The 24,998-nt window shown below is 46.8% G+C and overlaps 1 protein-coding gene across 4 annotated transcripts in view; it reads left to right on the top strand.

Moving 5' to 3' along the window:
* The window catches only part of TPCN1 (two pore segment channel 1), a 45,359-nt gene that overhangs the window by 3,762 nt on the left and 16,599 nt on the right, over positions 1–24,998 (top strand). For 2 of the 4 annotated variants that reach the window (XM_027881906.1, XM_027881903.1), the window contains 9 exons: positions 16,163–16,287; positions 18,753–18,929; positions 20,222–20,335; positions 20,576–20,706; positions 21,234–21,322; positions 21,884–21,918; positions 22,499–22,557; positions 23,359–23,458; positions 24,427–24,543. In XM_027881906.1, the coding sequence (XP_027737707.1) occupies positions 16,163–16,287; positions 18,753–18,929; positions 20,222–20,335; positions 20,576–20,706; positions 21,234–21,322; positions 21,884–21,918; positions 22,499–22,557; positions 23,359–23,458; positions 24,427–24,543 (947 nt within the window). Of the gene's footprint in view, positions 1–12,738; positions 12,758–13,362; positions 13,487–16,162; positions 16,288–18,752; positions 18,930–20,221; positions 20,336–20,575; positions 20,707–21,233; positions 21,323–21,883; positions 21,919–22,498; positions 22,558–23,358; positions 23,459–24,426; positions 24,544–24,998 lie in introns of those variants that run through there. The other 2 variants (XM_027881905.1, XM_027881904.1) reach the window with 2 other exon arrangements.

The following is a 24,998-nucleotide window of genomic DNA, read 5'->3' as shown; positions in this document are numbered from 1 at the left end:
AGCCACCACAAAGGATCAGAATCCTGCAAAGTTGACAGGAATTCAGACCACAGCCAGAAAAATGCGGTCCCTGTGGCGCTGGTGGTTTTCTGACTACACCGAGTAGGACTTCAGCGCTGGGTAATTTTTCTTTCAAGCTCCAGCAGCTGAAGGAGACAGAGAGCAGCTCTTTCATCACCGAGTCCAGGCTAATGGATGTGACGCTGCCCTTCCCTGGAACATCTTATCTGAGGATCTCTGAGTGCCCGTTCTCCCTCTGATTAAACCTCCCAGCACCTGCCTGAGGTGAATGACTAACACCAAACTGCGTTTCTGTGCAAGGCGAAAAGGGAGGCGCGATCCTCGCGTGGCCTCTCCCAAAATCGCCCTCTGAGAGCCACGAGAACCTGCCAGGGTTTAGTGATTTCCCATCCCTCGCCCAAACTCCTGGGAAGTGTTCAAACAGAGTTCTCAAAATATCTCCGAGTGCAGTGTCTGTTTTCCATCTACAAAGGCAGCGTGGATAGCCTTGAAACTCCAGGACAGTGTCTCTCCTTGAGCTGATGGGAACTATAAGCAATAAATGGGTGCACATTGATTTATCCTGTATTAGATCAGATACAAGATTCTCCTTTGCCTCGTGCATGGAGATTGCTGTGGGCTCAAGTGGAGTTTCAGCGTGTTCAGAGCAGAAAGTACAGCCCTGAGTGTCGGGGAGGGAACAATGGGATATTGTCTGTTTTCCCACACAGTGGGTGATGGCAGGGGGAAGAAGTCATCTTTCAACTCGGGGTTTTTACAAGAAAGCAACTGCTTCTGCTATTGAGGTAAAAATTAATTATTGGGGAGGTGGGGGAGCAACTGCAATAGCCAAGAGAGGTGTTTTCTAGAAGGATTGTTGGAAAATGGGAAGTTATAACTTTGAATGGGGTTTCAGGTGGGCCTTTGCAATCTCACTTTTTGCTGCCTGAGGAGGAAGTTGTCAGGAAATGTCAGGAAAGCTAGAGCCAGCCTGGATTGTTGACACGTGCCCCTGTGCCTGCCACTGCTGGGAAGGAGCAGGTAGCCCCAGTTGTGTAAAGAAAATGGGATTTCTCTGTTGGTGAGCTTGGAGGGGGTGCCCCAGGTGTGCTGGGTAAGGAAAGCCCAGAGAATGCTTGTTGTGCCTGTGAACAGTGTAGTGTGTGCTGTGCTTCCCAGAGTGCTGGAGGGGGGGGGGGTGTCTCTGCCCTTGCCTGGTGTCTGCACAGTTCCCTGATGGAATGTGTGAAGGGGCTTTCAGCAAAACTGTTCTTTTTGTAATTGGCTGGTGGAGATCCATGTAATTATTCTGAACAGTCTAATTACAGCATTAATGGATGTTGTGTACACCAAACTCGTCTTCTTTAAGTAAAATTCCTTTACTAATCCCCAGGTAGACACTTGCTTTGGGGAGTGGCCCAGGATTAGGGGCAGTTAATGTTCTTTTGAGGCATGTGAGCCACCTGGATTTTCATGTATTTGGTATTCAATACAACCTGAAGTGATATAAATCTCTTCTGTGTTGGACCTGGTTCCAGAACATGTTTGTATCAGCAGTGAGAGGATAAATCTGTCCACACAGTCCACAGCTTCAGCTCATCTGAATCATCCCAGGGAACCACAGAATGGTTTGGATTGGGAGGGACCCTAAAGCTCATCTCATTCCAACCCCCTGCCATGAGCAGGGACACCAGGGCTCCAAGCCCTGTCCAACCTGGCCTTGGACACTTCCAGGGATGGGGCAGCCACAGCTTCTCTGGGCAACCTGTGCCAGGGCCTGCCCACCCTCACAGGGAAGGATTTCTTCCCAATACCCCATCTCACCCTGCCCTCTGGCAGTTGGAAGCCATTCCCCCTTGTCCTGTCACTCCTGGCCCTTGTAAAAAGTCAGTGAACCCCTGCTGTTCAGCTATCCCTGTTGCCTTCTTCCTACTGCCACTTCCTTTAGTGCCATCCATGGATGAAAGAGATTTCCAGGTGTAAAACAATTCCTAATGGGCCGAGGAAACAGGGAATAAATACCTGACCTTTGGGGAAATGCTGCAACCACACAAACTCTGAGCAGCTGTGCTTCTTGAGGAACCATTTCAATTGCTGTGGGAAGCATTCTGGCTTTGCTACCTTTGGAGGAAAAGAGGCATTTTAAATGTCAGCCATCTGGCAGATTTAATAAATCCTTCAGGATCTGTAGGTTTTGGTCCTTGCGTGGAAGTAAGGATTTTGAAGGTGGCTATTTGGACTGGGTATGAAATGCTGTAGTTAATAATGTGAAGAAATAGGGGATGAGGGAACAAGCAACTGCTTGCAATGGACCTGGCAGATCCCAAGATTTCCGACAGCAAGGCTCTTAAACAGCCTTTTGGATTATCTGCTGGCTTTCTTGGATGCTGTGCAGGATATTTTCTCACGTCATGGCCCCTAGTTCTACCGATTTGCCTTTAATTAGTTCCAGCAGCAGCGCTTCTGCTGCTGCCTTCAGAGGTGAAGCATGGCCAGAGCACAGGACTGGGATCTCATTTCGGGAAGCAATCAGGTTCTGCTGTTGGAGCAGCTCCTCCCTGTACCTGGGGTAAGTCAGTTTATTGTCACTGTGGGCAAGAGTCTCACCTGGAAAGCGCCAATTACACCTGGTGTGGAAGTGGACAGACAGGTAGGCTTCATTCCTTTCTTATGGAGAGGTGCTGTTTTGCATTGCTGTGCATGATTTGGTTTTCTTAATATGTACCTGCTTAAAATTTATAGAGAGAGGAATTTTTTTTTTTTTTTCCCAGAGCACGAGTGGTAATTTCGTGCTGGATTGTTGTTTATGCCTCTGAAAGTCTCATTTCTCCAGCCTAACAGCCTTGAATTCTGCAGCTTCTGCCAGGGCTTCTCTAATCCTTTCCTGGCCTAGATGAGTTATAATGAGTGTTTTAAGCAAGCAAAGCGAAGCAAAACTGCCTCGGAGATGAGTGAGGGGTGAAAATCTTGGAAAGGGAAATGAACACCCTAAACATAAGGAGATTATTGTTTTCCTCTTCAGTACAATTCGTTTCCCTTGGTGATGAGCTCTGTAAATACAGAGGAAGGAGGGAAATGCTGCTTTGAAGGAGATGCTGGGTATCTTTCTCTGTGGTGTTAGAAATAGTGAAAAACGTGTTCCTGCTCCGTATCATCCTCTGGAATCTCACTTGTCCTGAGAATTCAGGTTTTTGAGGCAGGACTGTGCTTGAATACTTTGCCTGAGAGGGTAGAGCTGGTACCTTTCATTCTGGAGAAACAGCACTGCATTGTCCAAAACTCAAAAGCATTTGTGTGGACGCATCCTCAGCGTGGCTGTGTGAACGTGCTGCCTACAGAGGAAGAGCCACGAGCCCAGTGCAGTACCAGGAGGCATCACGGGCTGCAGTTATCGAGGGTATTTTTTTCCCAAGCCTCCCTTGTTTTCTGAGCTCTGCAGGAGAGCGGTTTGCACAATGCACACATTGTGTGTCTCACAGTAGGATGCTCTGTCAAACAGAATCTCTGCACTGTTGACTCTTTCACGCAGTGCAAAAGAAAAAAATTCCTGGTGATTTCATCCTGAATGCCCCATGCTGTTCAAATCTGAGCCGGTAACAGCGTCTACAAGGTAGAGAAGACTTGGGTTAGTGTTCCATTATCCGGGAGTTAAATGGTTCTTTCTCCTTTGTCGTCTCCCAGAGCACTGGGGATGGAGATCATCTTGCCTGCACGCTCACTGTAAATCAGGGAGGATGCTGCAGACTGGGGGCAAGGAAGCTCCTCACTGCCTTCCTGGAGACAGGAGTGGTGACCTTAATGCTTTGAGGGGGGCAGCCTGTGCCCTTTGTGTGTCTCTTTTCCGGCACACATCTTCTTGGGATGAGAACAGGGCAGGGTATTTCTAGGTGTTTTCTCCCCGAGCTGATTGCTTTTGTTGGAAGAGGTGGGATAAGGGCAGAGCGTGGCATGGGAGTGCTCTGCTTTTCGAACAGGTGGTCCTGGAACTATAAAAGATGTTAAGGAGTCTGAAAGTGTTCGAGCTGCAGTTTTAAATCGACAACTTTCCAGCTCTAACCGGTCACTCCTCAGCCACCACAGCTGACTTGGGAACATTTGGCTCAGGAAGCGGAACAACAGTTGGAAACAAATAGTGATTAGTTTTTTCATGGCTTCCCAGGGAACGCATCGGTTTGTTCGTTTTTTTCCCCCCTCATTTCTGTGATTCCTGTGGATTTTTAAGGCACCGTAGATGCAGGATGTTCGGTTTAGCCAAGCTTGCTTACTGGCAGATTAAAATGAGCAAAGGCTGAGCACGCTGAGTTCACTCATCATAACCCACATGATGCTTCTCAGAACTTCCTTTGCCCTTGGTATCTTCACCGAGGAATCCTGCCTGCTGCCGTCAGCCCCCCTGCGTTGAAATCCCATTCTACCCATTTGAATGCTGTAAGAAGTGCTGTATAAACTAAACAAGAGCATCTGTGAAGTGGTTAGAGTTGTTGTTGATTGCCTTTTCCTTATTGCCTTCAGGGGATTTAAGCCTGAATTCGCTGGAAGTAGAATTTATGAGCCAGAACGCTCCATTTCTGATCCTTAAGCTGGGAGAAGTGCGGTGATTTTGATCGGTCTTTCTCTCACCTCCCACGTCTCTGGCTTTTGATCTGGACCTCGCAGGGCTCTCCCCGTGTCTTTAGCATAATTGCTTTTTGCATGTGGGGGAGATGCCTGGTTTTCACATGGCTACTTTGCTTTGTGGAGAGCTGTAGGAGCAGCTTTAGGATTTCATCCATCTGCTCCTAGCGAGCAGTTCCGCAGGAAGCTCACGCACCTGTCCTTCATCTGGGAGAGGGGGAAGCAGGGAAGGTGTGTTGGTGTTGATGCACAGCAGCACTGTGGGGTTGGTGGAAGATCCCGAGGATGACAAGAGGAGACTGCTGTGATTTGAATCACAGTGTGGGGGTTTGAAGCATCCAGTGCTGCTTTTATAATCACGATCTGGTCGTGTCTGTTTGCAACAAAAGGCTTTTCTTTTCCTTCTCGTGTGGGGAATAAAATTTAGGATGGATTTCTCTGCACAGCCTTGTTAAACCCTCTAATTCTGTGGGGCTGGACACCTTAGCTACTCTTGCATTTCCTATATAACATGTGTGTCTCTGAATGTCTGACCATCTGTATTATATTCCAGCTCTAACTGTTTTTCTGAGAACACTTTCACTATCCCTAGTGGATTTTGGAAAGTTTATGGCACAAAAACAAGGTGGCCTATTAACACTTACCCTAAAATGCACAAGTATGTCCCTGCTCTTCGTTAACCAAATGAAGAAATGCCTGAAGAATTAAGACTGAGTGATCAATCCTGAACTGGGAGCACTGAAAACTCCCCAGGGTCACATCAGACTGGTGAGTTGGCTGTGTCATTTAAGGAATAACCAGAACATCACAGCTCGTGCTTTCGTGGACGCTGGCTGTGGGTGTGGGCTCCAGAGGGAAAGGGTGAGGACAGTTTTGGCCAGTACAATATTTCCAATTTGTCACGTTTTTTCTGTGTCACGGTCACCCTGGCTGGAGGGGACCAAGAGCTGTGGCACAACCCATCTTGTAAAGGCAGAGTTCCCACCATGTGAATCAGCAGGGCCAGCTGGTCAGTGGGTTGGGTAGTGGTGAGTCACTGCTGCTGCTTTTTGCCCATTTGGTTGTTTTTCCTGGTGCTGAAGAGGAATGTGGTCCTACCTGTATGAAATAAATACTCACAAACAACTTACTAAGGAGAATTTGGGCATTTGGGGCGGGAGGGTGAAGTGACCAAGGCAAAGCCCCTTCTTTTCAACTACAAGGCTGGTGGCAGGACCTTCTCTCTGGTGTTTGCAAAGGGGAAAACTTCAAAACACTGAGAATTATTCATATACTGTGAGACAGCACAAGTGCATAGAAAACAAAAATGCATTTGGAAGCTTTAAAGCTGTGGGGGAGGCAGCAAAAAGTCACAGTACAGGCACGTCTAGGCTGGCTAACACAAAAGATATATAGATAAATATATATCAAATGAAGAAATAGAAACTGAGACTGGAAGAAAATCACAAAGAGAAATGTGGTCAGCAAGATTAAAGGTGCTCTAAAGGAATTGAGAAAATAAAGACATGTTAAGTGATATTGGCCTGTCAGGAGGTCAGGGTTGAACACTACAGGGAAGCTCAAGAAATACCATATGTATTCTGTATTTGCTGAAAAACCAGGTGACTTGGTCATTATATGGCCTATTCTTCCATTCCCACTGTAAATAAAGTAGAGATTAAACAGCTCATTCTAAAGGTCAGCATTTAAAAATCAACAGATGACTTCCTGAAGGCTGCAGCTGAGGCAGCCTGGATATGGCTGTGATAGGGACTTTCTTCCAGCCCCAAAAGGTATTTAGCACCAGGCAGGAGATTGCAGGCCAGCCAAAATAATGGGAAAACAGCAGTAGCTCTTCTAAAATCTGGATTTAAAGGGCAGTTTTTCATGTATGGGTTTATGAAAAAAGTGGACATCGTATGAACCTGAAGCCATGAACTGACAGATTTTGTGAGGTTACAGACTGACAGTGTTTTGGGAAGATGTTTGGTTTTGTTTGATGTGTATGTGACCAGCTGTAGGGTCATGCAGAGGGGAAGAGGGGCTGCCTTGGCCAGCAGAGAGACTCAGCTGGGTTCTGGTTTCATGAGCAACTGAGCTGAAAAATGAGCAGGGGGACACTTGTCCAGTGAGATGGAGAGTTTATTCCTTGGACCTTCCAATGGGAATAATGGTTAGGGTAGGTAGGTGATGTTGCCATCCGTGCTGGCTCTAGAGGGATCAATGTGTTCATGCTTGGCATGTTTCCAGTGACTCCAGCTCATCCAAAGTCCAAGAGGCTTGAAGGTAACTGTTGGCTGCAGCTGGAGAAATTCAGACAAGGAATAATGCACGTATTAGACAGTGTGTTAAAGTCTGGAACCACCTTGTAAGAGTCACAGAGGGTTCTGCAGTGCTGGGAGACTTTTGAAGTCAAAGTTGTCCTTTTTCTAAGGCTGTGGTTCTCCGTGAGGGCTGTAGGACTTGGAAGCAAGGAGCAGTTGAGGGAAAACCCTCTGGCAGCTGGTTTGCAGATGTCAAACTAATGGATTAACTCCCTCCTTCCTCTCCAGCCGTTCCACATAACCTCCAGTTCCTGCCAGCAGTGGTTTCCCCCAAGTGTGCAAAAGTCTTTTTTTTATTAATGGACAACAGTTCCACAGCACCAGAGGCCGGGGTTTTCCCTATTCCTTTACTTCCCCTGAAGTTGGCAGCTTCTCTTGTCTGGCTGAGCAGCAAGGCAGAGGAGATGTGGCAGTGTTGTATTTCAAAAGAACCGGTGTGGTGGAGTCGTGTTCTAACACCACAAAATGCAATTACCTCCTTATTATCACTGTACCACAACAAGTAACTTTAATTGGTCTCAGCCTGTCGTGGTAAGATACTTAGAGTTCGTTATTTAGATTTTAAATTCATGTCATTTTCTGGCTTGAAAAAAACATCAGTAAGGCACACACCTCTGTTCTAGTCCTGCTCCAGCACTGGGTGGCCTTACAGAAGGTTTGTTGCCCAAATTAATGTTGGTTTCTCCTATGAGGGAAGCACTTCCCCTCTGCTTCCCACTCCTAACTTTGTGACTTCCCCGGAGAACTGCTGGTGGCTGGAACTGGCAGTCAGACCTGGCAGCACACTGCTTTTGTTAAAAAGGCCAGATTGCAGCTTAATCAAACATCTTTGCAAACTGCACCAGGGAAATCCAAAGGCTCTGCTTTGGAGAATTGAAATGAGGAACGTGCTCTTAAACTGCTGACACCATGTTGTTACCGATGCCAAAGCAGATCTTTAATGTGTTAAAAGCAAGTTTCCCTTTATGGAACAAAAAGAGGAAATTCCTTCATGTAACAGGATGCTTTAAAGAAATGCTATAGCTGAGGGATTGTGATATTGTCTCTTTCCCTTTCCGTTACTGCCTCAAAAGTTATGAATTAGAAATGTGTGTGTGTGTGTATTTCATGTCTGGCCTCTCTCATGAGGCAGAGCCTTAGGCTGAGTTGTCTTTTTTTTTTATTTTTCGTGGAGTTCAGCAAAAACTTCGCTATTTCCAATTGTTTTTTCCATTCATTAATTGTTTCCCAGAGCCCCTCAATGACTCAGATATTTCATTCCAGTTAGAGTACAATTCTGTCTCAGTGTGTGTAAAGCCTTTGTTGCTGTGATATGATCGGACTGATGAGATTATGGAGCATATTAGATGCTAAAAAGAGGCATAATGTAAGGTTGAGAGTGATCCTTCTGTTGTGGCTTTGGCTTCTCCTTTTTGTGGTGCAGTGGTTCATTTGTTAAGATCAGAATTAAAGGATATGAAACCGGCAGCAATTTGGCTTAATACAAGTGAGATTCTTAATTATATTTTCCTAATGCAACCTACTGCAATCCTTTTATGGGAGTTTTGCTGATTAAAAATGCTTTGGCTTTGACTTTGCAGCTCTGTTAAGAAGCAGGAACTCCTGTGTTACGCAGTCTCTTACTGAATGAGTTCCAGCCTGGTTCCAGCTCTCTTTATTTCATGGACTTTCATGTGCAGGATTTAATCCCACAGCTGTCAAAAAGCAGCTTTGTGGAACAGGGCTTAGGCAGGGGGATGGTTTGCATGAGCTGCTGGAAGGCCATGGGAGCAAGAGGTAGAGGGGTAGGGAGTGTTATCCTTGCAGGATGCAGCTCTGTGGATTGAGGAGCGATCCTGTTCCACTGGTGACTCTTGTAGCAGCTCCTGAGCTGTGTGTTCTGGTGTATGAGTGAGCCACGAGAGGCTTCTGGTGGTCAGGGCCTCTCTGAGGGTGACAAAGCATCCATCAGTTCATCTTCAACCACTGATGTCCCTCGTTAACCTAATTGTGGATTCCAGACATCCCAGAAAGGAGGGATCCACCCTTCTGCCTCTTGGTGCTGCATATTCAGGAGCTAAAACTGTCCTGTGATCAAACAGTTCTTGGTCAAAACTTCCCACTTAATATTTCAAAAGAGAAAAAAAAAAACAAAACAAAACAACCAAGTTCCAGAGTGACTCAGGGATGAGATCAGAGGAGAGCAGGTGTCCTGGAGAGACAAGGCAGCAGATGAGGATCTCCAACCAACCGAGCTTGGCTGCTGTAGATGGGTAAAATTATCCCTGTTTTCTTAGAAGCCTTTGATTTTTTTTGATTTTTTTTTTTCCATTCTTCCTTACAAATGGCTCTGTTTGTCCCCAGCAGGGTGGTGCAGGAAGTGAATGTCCGAGTGAATCATCTTGGCTCATCTCCCGAGCTGTGGAGCAAATGGTTAATTGGCTCTGCCCCACTCAGAGCAAGAGCTGGCTGGAGCCAGGGCTTCTGCTGGGACAAAACCATTTCCTACCACGCTTTAGCTCTTCTGGCATCGTGTTTAGCTCGTGCAATGGGGGGTTTTTACATGTGTGCAGTGCAGATGTTAGCAAGGATACAGTGGGCCTCTAATTAAACAACGCCAGCCTTAAGCTGCCTTCGATAAAAGAAGCTCAGCAGCACGATTGATAAGAGGCAATGATATATAAAATGTGACTTACCATGCTGAGGGACATCTGCTCCTCCTTCACGAGGATTCAGCTCCCTGTAGTGTGGTGATGAGAGCATGAAGTGAGCTCGTGTTGGTGCCGCAGGAACTCGCTGGAGTCTCGAATCAAGGACGGTCGCCTCGTTCCACTAAGGGGAAGTGGCAATGTTCATATTTTTAAAAAAAAAAAAAAACTTTCCTGTGTTAAATAGGAAGCTGAAGTGACTTTATTTGTTGAGCTTCACAGCAAGTGAGTGCTGTGAGAATACAGTAAGACAAAGAGCCCCAAGGCCTTTGCATATGTTTCTGCTGTGCCCTCGTCTCCAAGGAAGAGCGCGACTCGGTGAAGCTGCCTTGAAATATTCCAAAGTATATTATTTCTCTTGCAACAGAAGGGCTTGGCGCTGCTCTCTGTTGGAGATGCCCTTTTTTTCCTAGGCAACAAACTGATAGCAAATTGTTCAGACTTCCCCAGGGCTCTTAAATTCCTTCCCACAACATCCCCTGAAACAGGACAGGCACTAGGATATTTTGGGCTGCAAAGATCATCCCTGCGATGCTCCTGTTGGCACAGCGATGAACTGGCGATCAGGCAGCAAAGGCAGCGATTTCCCTGTCTGTCTCTCTCACCTCTGAGATGTGTGGCCCAGTGCCAGACCAGCTGTGCTTTCCAGGCAGCTTCCAGCTTTTTTTCTCCCGGGTAGGTGAGTCTGGCCTTGTAGAGACAAAGACATGTTCACACCTCAGCACTTGGAAAGGAGCAGTTTCTTATCAGCCACGTTGGAGCAGGGAGGGAAGATAAATCCTCTAGAGGTGAAGCTACATGGCATGTAAGCCCTTGGAAGGGAAAATGCCACCACTGGTGCTGGGACAACTCCCACATGCTTGACTAAAATCTTGGCTTTGAGACTGGAGGTGCATGCACAGCTTGTGTTGGGGAAGGGGAGGCATCTACCTTGTTTCCATGTTTTTTCATGTGTTTACATCTTCTCTAGTCAGTCTTCCATGTGGTTCGGCTGATGAAGGCTTTCCAAGAGAGAGGAGTGCCTCTGGATGTCTTTGACAGATGAGTGCTGTCCTTCTCCTGCAGCCTTATTCATCCTCATTGCAGCCTCAGGGAGCTGAGTCACTAAGGGAGCTGGAAACTTCAGCCAGCACAGGGACAGGTCTTGTATGTGAGGTCAGGAGGTCCAGGAAACCTGAAAGCATCTTTGGTCCTGCTGGGATCTACCTTCTTCCATGGGCTCACGTTCGGTACTGTGGGATGCCTGGCTGTGTTTGTATTAAACTGAAACCTTGGGCTCTGTGACTGAGTTTGGGAATTAAATACAAATACAGTCAAGTTAGAGGGTGTAAGAAACAGAGATGCTGTGCCAGTGAGGAATGCACAGCCTGAAAAGAAATGGCTCCAGTTGAATGGTGCCACAGCTATGGAGTTATAAAATGGTTTGAGTTAGAAGGGACCTTACAGATCATCTTGTTCCACATCCCCTGCCATGGGCAGAAACACCTCCCACTAGACCAGATTGCTCCGTCCAACCTGGCCTTGGACACTTCCAGGGATGGGGCAGCCCCAGCTTCTCTGGGCAACCTGTGCCAGGGCCTCCCCACCCTCAAATGTTGATGAGGGACTGGGACTGAATGGATCACAGATGGTTTGTGCCCTTCTCCCTACTCCAGAGGCTCTGGCACCTACCAGCAGGATCCTCGCGCTGGTCAGGTTGCATGGCTCTTCCAGTAAACTTGTAAAGGATTTGCTCACTTCCAGGAAGTCACATGTGCCTTGGACAGCCTGTGCTCCTGGAAAAGACAGAAAAATACACTACTCTTGTGGAAAACCTTAGCTGGCAAGGTATTCCCTAACAGGCTTCATGGCTCTGTCCAGAAGTGCAAGACAGTGTGTAAGTGCAAGACAGCAGTTCCTACAATGTTGCAAGAGGAAAAGAAAGGGCAAAGTTGGTGCTAGAATATACTTAATTAAAAATAAATCTGATGGTTAACTGACAATTAGGCCTTCTCTTTCCCTGTCCTTCCTCTCTTTGTGGCTGGTAGCTGGTGTTCTGTGGAGCCCAAGCAGATAACCAGCTGTCCAACACAGTGACTGGAGCTGCCTGGAGCACATGCCCTGGACAGCCTGAGCTTTCCCAACTGTGGGAGGTAACGCTTTCCTTGCTTTTCTCTCTCACTGTTTGGTGAATCCACTCACAGGGACCTTGCAAGGCCACTTGAGTGGAAGATGTGTCCCATCTCCGAAGTTGTGTGTCCTTGGCATTTCTTTTTCTACCTACGGAGAGAAATGTTACCCATGAAACTCGTTAGAGTAACTCACACCTTGCATCTTACATGGACTCCACACATGATGTGTAAACAATATGAATGACAGGTTTAGCTGGAAGCATATTTTTGCTGATTTAAGTCACTTGCCCTGCCTTCACACAGATTGCAGCGTTCTGTCGTCACAGGTGTGATTGCTAAAACAACATTATCTGAAATAGCATTATTTTTCAGCCTTTTAGGAGAAAGCCCCGGTAAGTCCAGTAAATTCTTTGGAGTCAGTCGAGGAGCTAATTAGGGAATCTCAGTCTGTTGCAGTGTAAGGCCATAAAAAGTGTGTGCTATCTAGAAAGCAGAACATCTGGCAAACAGGCTAATGAGAGCCAGACTGGGGGAGCTCCGAGGCAAATGTAAGAGCTACCCTGTAGAGTTGGTTTATAACTCTTTGAATTTTTAGGAGGTTACTGGTTCGTTGGATAATTTTTTAAATTGTTATTTACTTAAACAAGTGCAGACACCAAACCCCATGAAATTCTGGAGTGACTTCAGTTTGACATATAATAGCTGGCTGGGAGGTGTAATTTATCCTTGGTTCCTCTGGATGTTTTCTGTCCCTTATTCCCCTCTCAGCTCTGCCCTCGAGGTCCCCCATGGCCGTGAGCTCCTCCGAATGAGGAATTTGTTTGCTCTCAGCCCATGGAGGGTTTTTCTTTCCTCTAAGCAGGGAATTTGTTTTGCAGAGGGAGAGGTTTGGGCTCTGGAAAGTTTATGCTCCTTCTCTTTCTTTCTTGTTTTTTGTTTTTTATTGTAATGATGACATATGGAAACTATTTACACAGGAGCATGCTCTGCTGCACTGAATGGAAATGCTGGAGTCCCGGCAGTCTCGTTCCGGATGCCTTGTGTACGCAGCCAGCTGGTTTTGCTTTTCCTTTTTTTTTTCCTCCCTTCTTTTCTACCCCCCCCCTTCTTTTCAGGGAACGCCTGGGATAAGTTACACGAGTGTGGAAGGAAGTTTTTTGCAATCTGTGAACAGCTCAGTTCCTTTCCTTTGTCGTGCCCCTTGTACTGCGAAGTTCACAAATATCTGTTTTCTTTTTGTGTGCTGGAGATTCCTTGCTGCGACTACTCAGCACTTTCACTCCTTCCCCGTTAGCTGGTGAGCAAGTTCTGCTAAATGCCAAAAAAATAAAGACGGCACCGTCTTTATTGAAGCTTTGCTTTGCCGCCACGCTCGTGCCTAAAAGCTCTTTGTCCCGCAGCTAAACCCTCCAAAAACTTGCCCTCGGGAACACCCCGCTGCTCAGACAGCGAGAGGGAAACGATTTCCCTGAGGTCTGAGCCACCTTCCTCAGAGGGGAGGGGAGAAAACGTTCAGTTCTGCAGCGAGCAGAGGAGAAGCTTTTGTGCGTAGCTTTCCCTTGAGGAAGCTGCGAAACCGAGGATCGCCTTTCGGAGGGGAGGGAAGGGAAGGGAGGGAGGGAGCAACTTCGGATCTGCCTCGTCTCTCCCTCTCCCCGGCTGCGAGCACGAGCGGCTGCCATGCAGTGGAGAGAGCTGCCTGCCATCTACTTGGAGGATTCCGGGAGCCCTGTGGAGAGATCCTCCTATCTCATTGAGCTCCATACTGATGGTAAACGCCGTCGGGGATGTTCTGCAGCACGAGCGGAGCGGAGGTTGCATTAGTCTGTGTCATTGTTATCATGGGAGCAGCTGAGGAAATTAGCTGGCTGGAGGGCTGCCAAGCAAACAGTCAGAGGCTTGCTCTTCAAATTTATTATTATTTTTATTATTATTTATTACCCAGATGATGCTGTTGCCTCAGGGATGGTAGATCAACCTTCTGGTACCTGATGGGGAAGGAGCTGGTCTACAAAATGCAGCTCCCCACTGGAACACTTCACCAGAACGTTTTCTCCTGTCTGTGCCTGGAAAAAAAATGATGCCTGGTTTAGACAGGAGGAAAACATCTTGATTCCTGGAGTTATTTTTTGTTTCTGATTTGCATCTCTCGAGTGTTGTTTTGTATTTACAACCTTGGTGTCACTGGGGCATCTCTTCTGTTTCAGCTGTGAGTCCTCAGTGGGAAGCACAGAGAGGGGTCCTGGTCCTGGGTTTTTGCCGTGGTGTGTCTTTTCCCAGTGTTGATCCTTCTCAGAGAGGTTGATTTTTGCAGAGGAACCATTTCAGAGTTAAAGGTAGTTTGGGCACCTTTTGGCAGGGCACATGGTGTTGGTGTTTTAGGTTAAGGCTACAGACCTTTGCTGATTCGGCCACAGCGTGTTTTGATGTTCTTAAATTTTGTGTGTGCTGTAATGTAAAGTCCAGGCTCTGGTGAAGGTGTGCCCCTTCTGTAACTCTGTTAAGCATTAAATGTGAAAAGGTTTTGCTCTGAGGCTGCAGTGGGAGGGAGTCTGTGAAACACATCCACAACAAAAGCTTTGTAAATACTAACATTTAAGAACTTTTAAGAGCTCTTAATATAACCCTTCTGATTTTTGCATATTGCTGTCATCTTTTAGTTAAAAAGCAGACAAACCAGATGACTGCCATTCCAGTTCTGTGGATAAATAAAAACTCCATCATTCAGTTTTTTTTCGAGAACTGTGCTAAATCAAGGGGTGTGGGGGAGGAATCGGCCTCATTCAAACATTTGTCCAGATTTTGAGTGGTATTTTAAGGGTGTGGGGGAAGCAGGGAAGAGAAACAGGCTTCATGCTACAGGATTTTCAGCAATCTGAGTGTTCAATCTGGAAAGTCTTCACAAATCCCAGAGAAATGCTATCTTAAATTGATTTGAGGGTGGAAGAGGCAGCTGTGTCTCTGCACTGGTGAAGGGATTCTGATTTCTTCCCACTCTGCCTTTCTGCCAGAAGCACATGGTGCCATTTCTCTCGGTGGATGCAGAGTTTTTGGCATGGACTCTTCCTCCACTCAAAGGGTGTTCTAGAAAGACTGAATCAGTAATTCAGCGAGGATTATTTTGTCACAGCAAATCTTCAGCAGGCTGTCATGAGAGAGGAAAAGAACCTCATGGTAATTTTTGCCCACTCTCAGCTAACAACTTCTAACACAGAGAGAACAAACTGCCACACCACAGCTCCTGTGCTCTTAAAAAGGGGGAAATCAGCACTTCTGTGCTGGCAAGATCAATTTTACATGTACCCACTTTGGGAACATGAGGCAGTGGAGGAGGGAAGTCTCTACCGAGAGCAAGAACAACCATGTGATGTGGGAAATGACTGAAACTCTGGAGAGCATGTGGTCAGCTCCACCTCAGGTTTTATGCATAGCCCTAAATAGGTCTCACTGCTTGGTATTTTTTGTCAACCATCCAAAATAAAAACCCAGGTCCCAGAAGAAGCAGCCAAGTGTCATTCCCTTTTTGCACAATGGTTGTCTTCTGGCATCCTTGTCGTGTGTCTTAATAGTGCTGGGGCTGTAGAATGGAAAAAATTACAATTGTTTTGGAGTTTATATATGTGCCCCGTGTAACTCTCCCATGGGAATGGCACTATGTATGTGCAGCTCTGCTTGGGAGTTGCTTTTTGCAATTGAATTGTATTTTTTTAAATGAAATCTTCAGTTATAAAATCTGGTTAAAATGTTCAGTAAAGCATTGCTTTATGGTGCTTTGCCGGTGAGAAGGAAACGTAGAAGTTTCAGAATTAATCTGTGGAATGTGAACAGAAAATTAATCTTGCTGTGTGTTTGCATCAGAGGGATGTTGGTACTTATCAGCATCTACGAGTGTTGTGAGGATGCATTATTTAGTGGCTCTCAAGTGCTGTGAGAAATGAGGCTTTCTGCTAAAAGTACTGACAGCTTCTATACTCACCCTGGTTTGCCTTGGCAGTGACAGTCCTGTACTCCATCCTGTACTCCATGCTCTCCTCTCCTATCATGAGACGTGCAAAGGCAGTGTTCCTTCAGCAAGCCTTCATTTATTTTGTGGGTTGGACATCCTCAGAGACTGGGAGCTGTTACCTGCCTGGTTGTAGTTTATGAGTGCTGATAGCAGGCTTCAAGCATGACAGCACAGATCTCCTGAGCCAGGAGACCTGCTTACTGTATTAAATAGGATGCTGTCTCCTTTGATGATCTTCTGGGAGCACCCCTGTGCTGAAGTGCCGAGTTTGAGTGTCTCTTAAAAGCTCCTACCTGGGAAGAATCAATTTGTCAGTGTACGAGCTGCCGGTTTCCTGGGTACTCTGCCCTGTCCTGATGCCTGTCCCTGATCCCAGTGCCTCCTGATCAATCCCAGCTGGCCTAATTGTGAATCCACGTTTCTCCCTGTGTCCTGATGCAGATGGAGGCAGCTATGACGTTGTCCATGATGCCTCCAGCCCTGCGGCGGGGGACTGCTGCGCTCAGCAAAGCGCTGCCCGGCACAACTGGGAAATGAACTACCAAGAGGCAGCCATCTACCTCCAGGTGAGCCCTGCTGGACTGGACTGTGGGGAAAATGCCCTTCAGGAGCTGTGGTGGTTCTTGGCTGTAAGGAGCAAAGAGCTTCCATTTTGAGGTTAAAAAATTGGTGCTTTGCAAGGGATTCTGCTTGAAGAGTGGGGTGATGCTGGAGGTGCCTCCAGATAGGGGAGTCATTTGAAGGCAACCCATCCTCTCCATCTCTCCTAGTGTCAAGGAGTGTAGTGGCTGAGGGATTCAGCACATGTGCAGTTCTGCCACCTTGCCATGGAGATTTTTGTAGCTGGTCATAGGTTGTCAGTTCATCCCTGCAGTGAATGGTCGGTGCTCTCACGTTCTGGAAGTGCAGGTCCTGATCCTGCCTTGGCCACGGGTTGGGTGGGTGGCCCTGGCATGTTTGTTTAGTGTCAGTCAAGTCCTGCAGGTCATGTAAGGCACGAGAGAAGGTAGAGGTCTTGGTTGCTACAGGAAGAAAGCGTGCTGGGATTAGGATCGGCCCAGCAGGGAAATTTACTGTGTATAAAAAGAAAAAAGACAAAAACCAAACACACCCCAGTACAGGAAATACCATCCTTACTTCAGCAAAGGGATCCTGTTTTTCAGATCACTGTACAGTCTGGTGTAATGAATTAGCCACCAAAACTGAACTTCTCCCAGCGCTGTCCAGTCTGAAATGGTTGCTGGTTCCCTCTTACTGTCCATCCCTCTTCCTTCTCCTCGTTCCCCTTCAAAGCTCTGCGTGGCAGCTTGAGGTGCTGGACCCAGTTTAGTTTTTTGTTTAAGGCACTGCAAGGTGACAGAAACCATTTGTTTCTCCCTGTTCCGACCCCACAGGACTAAGAAATCTCACTTCCCACGTATTTTAAAACTGTGTAGCGTGGACCTTGGCAATACTTGAGCTTCACGGTATGCTGGAGCAGCCCTGACAATGGAATGGTGGCTCCAGCCCCTCCTGGGCTTTTGTTTAAACTCCTGATTATTGGAGCAGCTCTGCAAAGGGTCATTGAGCTGCTGCAGCTCTGATGGTAATGGACCCAGCAGGCCTGGCCCTTCAGATGCAGATGATTCTTGCTGCTGCCTTGACCAATGGCCACGATGACACCGTCCTTGAAATGAAGTAGAATCACTTAAAGAGCCTGCAGAGTGTTCATGTGAACAGTAGCTGCAGGCAAGTGTTGTAGCTGGATAAGAGGGCTTTGCTGTCCAGCCACGTTTGGAATTGCTTGGCTACCAAGAGGCAGGATTTAGACTGCTTTTCATTCTGCAAGTGTGTTTTGCCAGGCGTGAATGAGAATGCCCTGCTGATCCCAGCCTGGGCTCTTTCGGGGGGGCTGGTGTTGATGGAACTCACTGCTGGGCTCTGCCCCGCTCACAATCTGGCTCCCTGACCCAACAGGGTTTGTTCTGAAACACAAGATGAGCTGGAATAAATGAGAAACATTTGAAACTCTCTTCTGAATGAGTCTGGAGAATGCTTCAGTTCTAAAGGAGAGCTTCCTGACCCCGTTATCCATTTGCAATCACAGTTATTCCGCTTTGATAGTAATAGTTTGACTGTCCTTACAGTAATTGCTTACCTCAAAAGATGTTAATTTAAAAAAAAAAAATCCACCACTTCTTGTGCATCCTTGTGTCCCAGCTGGGCTAAAATGATCTCTTATGACAGTTCTCAAGAGGCAGCAAGTTTCCTGTGAGTGGCAAAGACTTGCTTGCCAGAACTCTTGACTCAAAAAAGAGAAGAAGCTGTTGGGTGGTTCTGCATGAAAAACCTCTAAATTCTCCCCAAACTAAGTTTCATCCTAGAGGTAAAAATAGTGATGATGTAGCTGTTCGAAAATCAGTCATAGGCAAAGTGTTGAGATGGAGTATCTGACCTTTTAATGTTAATTAAGCTTTCTAGTTAAGAGGGAATGACAAATCAGCATAGCGGCTTGTTAATTTTTCATGGAGTCTGTCTTACATTCCTGAAGCAGAAAACACTTCGTGGGCTTCAGTGTTTTCTCCCAGACATTTTGCAGGGCCAAGATAAGGAGGAGCAACTGTCAGCCTGGTGCCCCGGAGCTTATCTGGGTGTTTTTGTGTTCTGTCTTGGAGAAGTTTAATCAAATAAGTCCGTAAATATGTGGAAGTAGTTGCAAGTAAATGAAGTGCTGTGTTTATGTTGGAATGTTGACTGAAGTTTCTTTGCTCGCCGTTAAAAACTCTTCCAGCTTCTCTTCCTGCTTCTCAAAGGGCTCAAGGGTGTCTGAAGCAGGAGTTTGTGAATATTAGTTAAGTTTTATTGCTGAGATATGCTTATGAACAGAAGGGAACATTCCTCAATAAACAGATCAATGGCAGGCTGTGAGTGGGAATAGTCTGTTGGGAATCGTATCTAATCCTTATAAAAGTCCATGTTCTTCCTGTGGAAAACTCCGTTACAGCACTGAGAGTCACTAATGCTGTTCTCTTCTTTATTCCTGCTGCCTTAGGAAGGAGAAAATAATGATAAGTTCTTCACTCACCCCAAAAATGCCAAAGCACTCGCTGCCTACCTCTTTGCACACAACCACCTTTTCTACCTGATGGAGCTGAGCACGGCACTGCTGCTCCTGCTGCTGTCCCTCTGCGAGGCTCCAGCGGTCCCCATGCTCCGTCTGGGCATCTTTGTAAGTACTTTGGGGCAAAATGAAGGAGTCTGCTTGGTCTGCAGTGTGGGTAAGAGGAAAAAGAAGGTCAAACAGAGAGGAAGAAGGAGGCGGTAAGAGGAATAAACCCACCTGGCTTGTTCTGTGTAAGTGGGTTGTCAGCAGATAGGAGAGCCAGCAAAGCTTCCTTTTTCCATCTCATGTGCACAGACCACAGTGAAAGTGACACATATTTTGTATTATCAAGTTGTGCAGTTCTTAAATTTTGTAACAGAAGTGTGTGGTTTTTCTTTTTTCTTGAGATAACTCATGAATCTGGGTGCTTTGGGGTGGTGTTAAAGTCACTGCCAGGGTTGGTGCCGTTACCCCAGCCTAGAACACAAACAGATCTCAGCCTGGGACAGGTTGCCAAACCTTGTCCTGTCCTCTCCTCCCAGTGTTGTGAGGACTCCTTTTAGTGAGTGTGTGAGTGACTTGAAGTGTTCCGTCCAAGCTTCACCCAAGTGCAGGTTGAGAGAAGGGATAATACCCAAACTAGTGAGTACCTTTGTGAATCCACATCCACTTCATGAGGTCCCACCGTCAGGCACGGTGCTAAGAGCTGCTGTTGTTCGTGAGAGAATCTACTGCTGCTTTTGGAGCTGTTCTGGCACCTTAGGATCATGCCAGAGGTGTAAACCAGCCTTGATAACCCTGGGGTCCTCAAAATGAGTTGGGACTGTACAACTCAGTTTGGGTTTTGAGCTGTGACTAAAACTGAGGTTGCAAGAAAATCCTGTTGTTTTCTTTATGGTGGGTTTTGCATCTTCCAACAGAGGAGGGGCCCTTCAGCACTGCACAGAGCAGCATTGTGATCCAGAGCTTGATCAGGACCCTCTCTCTGTGGTTGTCCAGAATGTCTAGTTCAAGGGAAAACCCTCCTCTGTGTAAATTGTCCCTGCCTCCGTTCCTGCATTTCACTAAAAAAATTACAGTCCCAATCTGTTTTAAATGTGTTTCTGCTCAAGTCACTGGTGTCTTGCCTTCGTGTTTCAAATGTATCAGTAAGTTTTTTTGATGTGTTGCTCAAGTCCAAAAGGGACAAGGATGTCAGGAAATTCTGGCCTGATTAGAGGAAAATTGCACAGGCTTTAATGAAAACCCAAAGCAGCAAATACAGAAATTTTGAAAACCAGTGCTGTGCTTAGCTTTAAAAGAGTGGCCTTGGGTTTTCCTGTGTGCTGTGCTCAGACTGTTGTGCTTCTTGAAAAAGGAGGAGCAGAAATGTGGCCTGTGCTGTGCTGCTGTTTGCAATCAAACCTGTGCTGTGACAGGTCCATGCAACCCTGGAGCTGTTTGCATTAATCGTGGTCGTCTTTGAACTCTCCATGAAGATGAGGTGGCTGGGCTTCCAAACCTTTATCAGGCACAAAAGGACTATGGTAAAGGTACGTTGTCAGTGTTTCCTCCTCCAGCATCCAAAGAACCAGATTAAATGTTGGCCTGCACTGCAGCGGAGCTGACGTAGCCACGTGTCCCAGCTGCCAGATGATTCATGTGAGATCTCTCAGCTCTCAGGGACACCTCCCATCCCTTAAAGCGTCCAAATAAACAGGTGGCCAGCGAGAGCTCTGCCTTTCCCAAAAGGAGACCGCAACTGTGCCTCTCATCACACCCCTCTCTTGCAGACCTGCGTGCTGTTTGTGCAGTTCATAGAGGCCATCGTGGTGTTGGTGCGCCAGACCTCGCACGTCCGCATCACGAGGGCCCTGCGCTGCATCTTCCTCGTGGACTGTCGCTACTGTGGGGCGGTCAGAAGGTGATGCTCATCTGGCTGGCTGTTCTGCTGTCGTGCCTGGGGCTGGGCTGGAGGAAAAGCACTCAGATCATGCAGGCATCCCGGGAAAACCGGTGTCTTTCATGGGCATTTCAGATCCTGGAGATATTTTGGTTGTAGCTCGTGTGGATGTGCTCACAGCACACGGTGCTGTCCTCACGTGTATAAACCACCTCAGAGAGCCCAACACACGAGTGTGGCTGCATTGCCTCTGCTCCTTGATTTGCCTATGAGCTGCACAATGAATCAGAGTTAGTCTGGAGAAGGAGAGTTGACAGCGTGACATTAGTATTGTTTGCAGTACCTGAGAGCTGACTGCAAAGGACAGATGGGTAGCTTGGAAACCATCTTAATTTAGCAAGCCTTCTACTTTTAATTCTTGGAGGGAGTGGGAAGAAAGCTCTCAAGTGTGATGTGGTGGTGGTGGTGGTTGGGTTTTTTTTCCCCCTGTCAACCTGGAGGAGTAAACGTGCAAGTTTTAATTTATTAATGTTTTCTTTTTTTTTCAGAAATCTGCGACAGATCTTCCAGTCCCTCCCACCATTTATTGACATTCTTCTCCTCCTGCTTTTCTTCATGGTGATTTTTGCTATTCTAGGTAAGTTGTATTTATGGAAGGTGAAGTGATGCTCTTAACCAGTTGTTGTCCAAAAGCAACACAAACAGCTTGGATGAATATAAAGCTGATCATACTCAGAGTCCTTCCAGGATCTTCCATTTATCCCATTTCATCCACAGTCATCTGGAAGGCAGAATTAAAAGATCAAAGACATCTGGGAGCTGGGTATTTGATTTTGAGGCAATCTGGAAGATTCTGACCTCTTCCAGAGCACAGTCTGTGTTTCCAAGTTCTGCTTCCATCCCCTATTCCTCAGTCTCGTTAGTTTAGTTCACATCCCCACAAATGCAAATGTCTGTGGTGTACCTGGTACAGTCTAAACCAAAATTTGTTTTCTGAAAGGCTCAGTGACATCTGTTGGCAAATCTCTATGGAGAAGGCCTTCCAGATACTCCCATCTTCATGGTATCAGGGAGGACTCACTGTTAGTGTGTGACCTTCTCTTTGGGAACTGCTTTGCTGCTTGACATTAAACAGACTTTTATTTTTGTTTGTTCTTTCCCCGTCTCTCCTCCTCTACCTTCTCTGCTGCTTCTCTAGGTTTTTATTTGTTTTCTCCTAACCACTCCGACCCGGTGAGTATCTTGACGCTTTCAGCTGCAGCTCGAGTCTCATTTGACATGCCTAAGACTCAAACATTGCAGTGCAGACATAGTTTATTCCATGTGATCCCTGGGAGACCGGACGCCGGCCGGTCTGAGGCTGCTGGCAGTGTCACCCAGCTTTACCCCCTGCTGGGAAGGAAGACCGTGCAGGGAACTGCCTCAAAGGCAGGATGTCCCAGAGGGGACATTCACAGAGAGTTGTTCCTTGTTGTTGATGTCTTAATTCAGTCAAAAGAGCCACCTGCCACTGTCCCCAGGGGAGGAGGTGTCTGCTTCCGCTGTGGCGGTCGGAGTCCAGCAGCCACAAGTTCCTGCTGCTGCCCAGGCTGTGGCTTGCTGGGAGTAACTACCACCAAAAAGCGTAGATAAGCTTTTGGTTTACCCTTAGTCTTTGTCAAGGAACTTTAAAAAGGACCAATGAGGAAGTACCTTTCCCTAGGGAAGGCATCAGGGAGCTGTGGAAGTGGGAGTGGGTGGGTTGGTTGTTTTGTGAGCGAAATGTCCCCAGGAAATTCTGCTTGCGTTTTGTCATGGGAGCTTTTTCTTTCAGTACTTCAATACTTTAGAGAACAGCCTCGTGAATCTCTTCGTGCTTTTGACCACTTCAAAGTAAGTTCACGCTCTTCTAGCTCAGTCTTTCCTTTTGTCCCAAAGGAGTCTAGCAGAGCCAAGAGTTTATCTGCAGAAATGCTCTGTCTCCAAATGTGTGACCCCTCTCCTCTTATGTCAGAGATTTCCAGCGACAGCCTGCATGGGAAGAACTGGTATTTCATTTTGCTTTAGGACACTGTGACCTCAGCTGAAGAGTTATCTCTAAGGACTCAGACTGCTTCATCACTGTGAGGGCAATAAGGGGGGAAACAGCTTTATTAGGCCTTGGTCCAAGAAGGGAAAGTTTCTATTTGTGCTCCTTTGTCAGCCAACAGTTGGCTGTGGAGAAGTAACTTCCTATTCCTCTGCTTCAGTTCACTTATCTGCTAGGAAATTTGGGTAAAAACAGTGGGTAAATATAGGTCTGCTGTCAGGGGGACCTCTCATGATTAGGAAATTAGCAGAGGATGGAATAAGTCTGAGGTTGTAACACTTACACCGAGGCTGTATTGCTGCTGTTGTTAAGTATCAAAGCACAACCCTTAGCCACGTGACAAATCCCGTTTGGTATTTGGGATGTGAGAGGAATTTGAATTTCAGAGTGCTTTCCTTATTTATTTCTTTCATCGTGCCCCCATGTTCTTGCTGCCCATTGCTGGGCACAGAGTTCTGTGTCATGAGCGATGTTTTGCAGAAACGTGCAGATCTTTGGATATGAGTTTACACACACCCCCTGTGTCCTGTGCCTCTTGCCTGTGTAGTGGGAAGTAGTGTAACATGAGCTATTTGGTGCTTAAATTTGTGCCCTTTGGGATGCAGTTTCCCTGATGTGATGATGCCGTCCTATGCCCGGAACCCCTGGTCCTGTGTCTTCTTCATCGTGTATCTCTCCATTGAACTGTACTTCATCATGAACTTGGTGAGTCCCCAGTGAAGCTCTTGACGTCTCTCTGCCTGATTTCGGAGCTCATTGCCCAGCAGAGTCTTCCCCACTCCCAAAAGTACTCTATAATAATCTCAGGCCCTTTGGCAGAATACCTGTAGAAATGGCAGCTTTGCTGCAGACAGGACTCTTTTAAAGTTTAACCACGAGGAATTGAACTAAATCACAGAAAACCAAATGATACGAGCATCTTTCAACTTCTCTCACATTAATATCGTGCTTGGAGTGACATACTCACTTGCATGAAATTTATTGTCCTTCTCTGTCTTAATTATTTATCATAAAATGGCATTTTATTATCTGGGCTCACCTGGAATACTTTGTAAATCAGTTTGAAGGGGATGGAATTACTCAGTGTGGCAGGACTCGAGTGTTGATCCCTGCAGCGTGAGAGCGTGGCTGTCCAGGGGAGGATGTGAGCGGTGGAAAAGCGTTTGCCAAAGGAGTTGAGGAGTTCTGCAACCCAAGGAGAGGGACTTTATGCTTGTGGTGGGCTTGGATTTCACTGCTTGTGTCCTAGATGGAGGGTTAGCTTTGACAGTCATTAGCCAGAGCTCCCTCCCATGGCAGGGTGAGTGCAGAGAGCAGCTCTCAAAACCTGCTCTCCAGGAACGCTTTAACAAACCTGATCCTGTTTTCTGCTGGCACCTGTGTGGTGTAGCCTTAGCTGTTAAAACCCACTAGCAAGTGGTGAGAGGCCAGAAACACCTGGACCTCCTCCAAAAAGTGGATGAGTGTGTGTGCAGTGAGCCTGAGGATCCCTTTGTGGGATCCTTTATGCCAGCGAGACCTCACTGGCTCCGTTTTGCCTCAGCCAGCGCTTAGTGAATTCCTGCTGCAGGCGATGCCTCTCGGATATTCCTGCCTGTTTGGGAAGCCCTGGCCTAGTTAGCTGCAGAGTATAAGGATCAAATCATGACTTTCTCTCCCGTCTTCCCTCTCAGCTTCTCGCTGTGGTGTTTGACACTTTCAATGACATCGAGAAGAGGAAATTCAAGTCCCTGCTGCTGCACAAGCGCACGGCCATCCAGCACGCCTACGGCCTGCTGGTCACCAAACAGGTACAGGGCTCTGCCTTGACACCACCACTGGGCTGGAGTTTTTAAAGGGCATGTTTTGAAAAAGGTGATTTATGTCTGTTGGTTGTAATGACACTCACCAAGGGCTGCTGTTTTTTTCGTTTGTGTAACTCGTACTCAATACTCTGAGTTACAGGCCCGTGTGAGGTTGTGGTGGTGGCTTGGTAAAATCAGTGAATGTGATCTTTGATTTCTCTCTGGTTCAGTTTGGGTCACTTGAGAATTTGCTTGGCTTACTCAGACACCAGTGCTGAGAGGAGGGGTGGGTCATATAAGTGAAGGTACAGTCCTGTTGCTGGATCCTGCATGAGTAAATGGTGTAGAAATAGAAGCAACTCACCTACAAACAATTGCTTACAAGCACCTGGGAGAGAAGATTGATTTCTTGTTTAACTTGTGGAGCAGCATGAGAAATAAGGCCCAAAAATAACTAACCC

Source organism: Empidonax traillii, unplaced genomic scaffold (genome assembly GCF_003031625.1).
Source record: "Empidonax traillii isolate 1590-97213 ecotype Southwest subspecies unplaced genomic scaffold, ASM303162v1 scaffold99:size1466351, whole genome shotgun sequence".
Lineage (NCBI taxonomy): Eukaryota > Metazoa > Chordata > Aves > Passeriformes > Tyrannidae > Empidonax > Empidonax traillii.
Note: the sequence above shows the minus strand (reverse complement) of the source record. Positions and strands in the feature narration are given on the sequence as shown.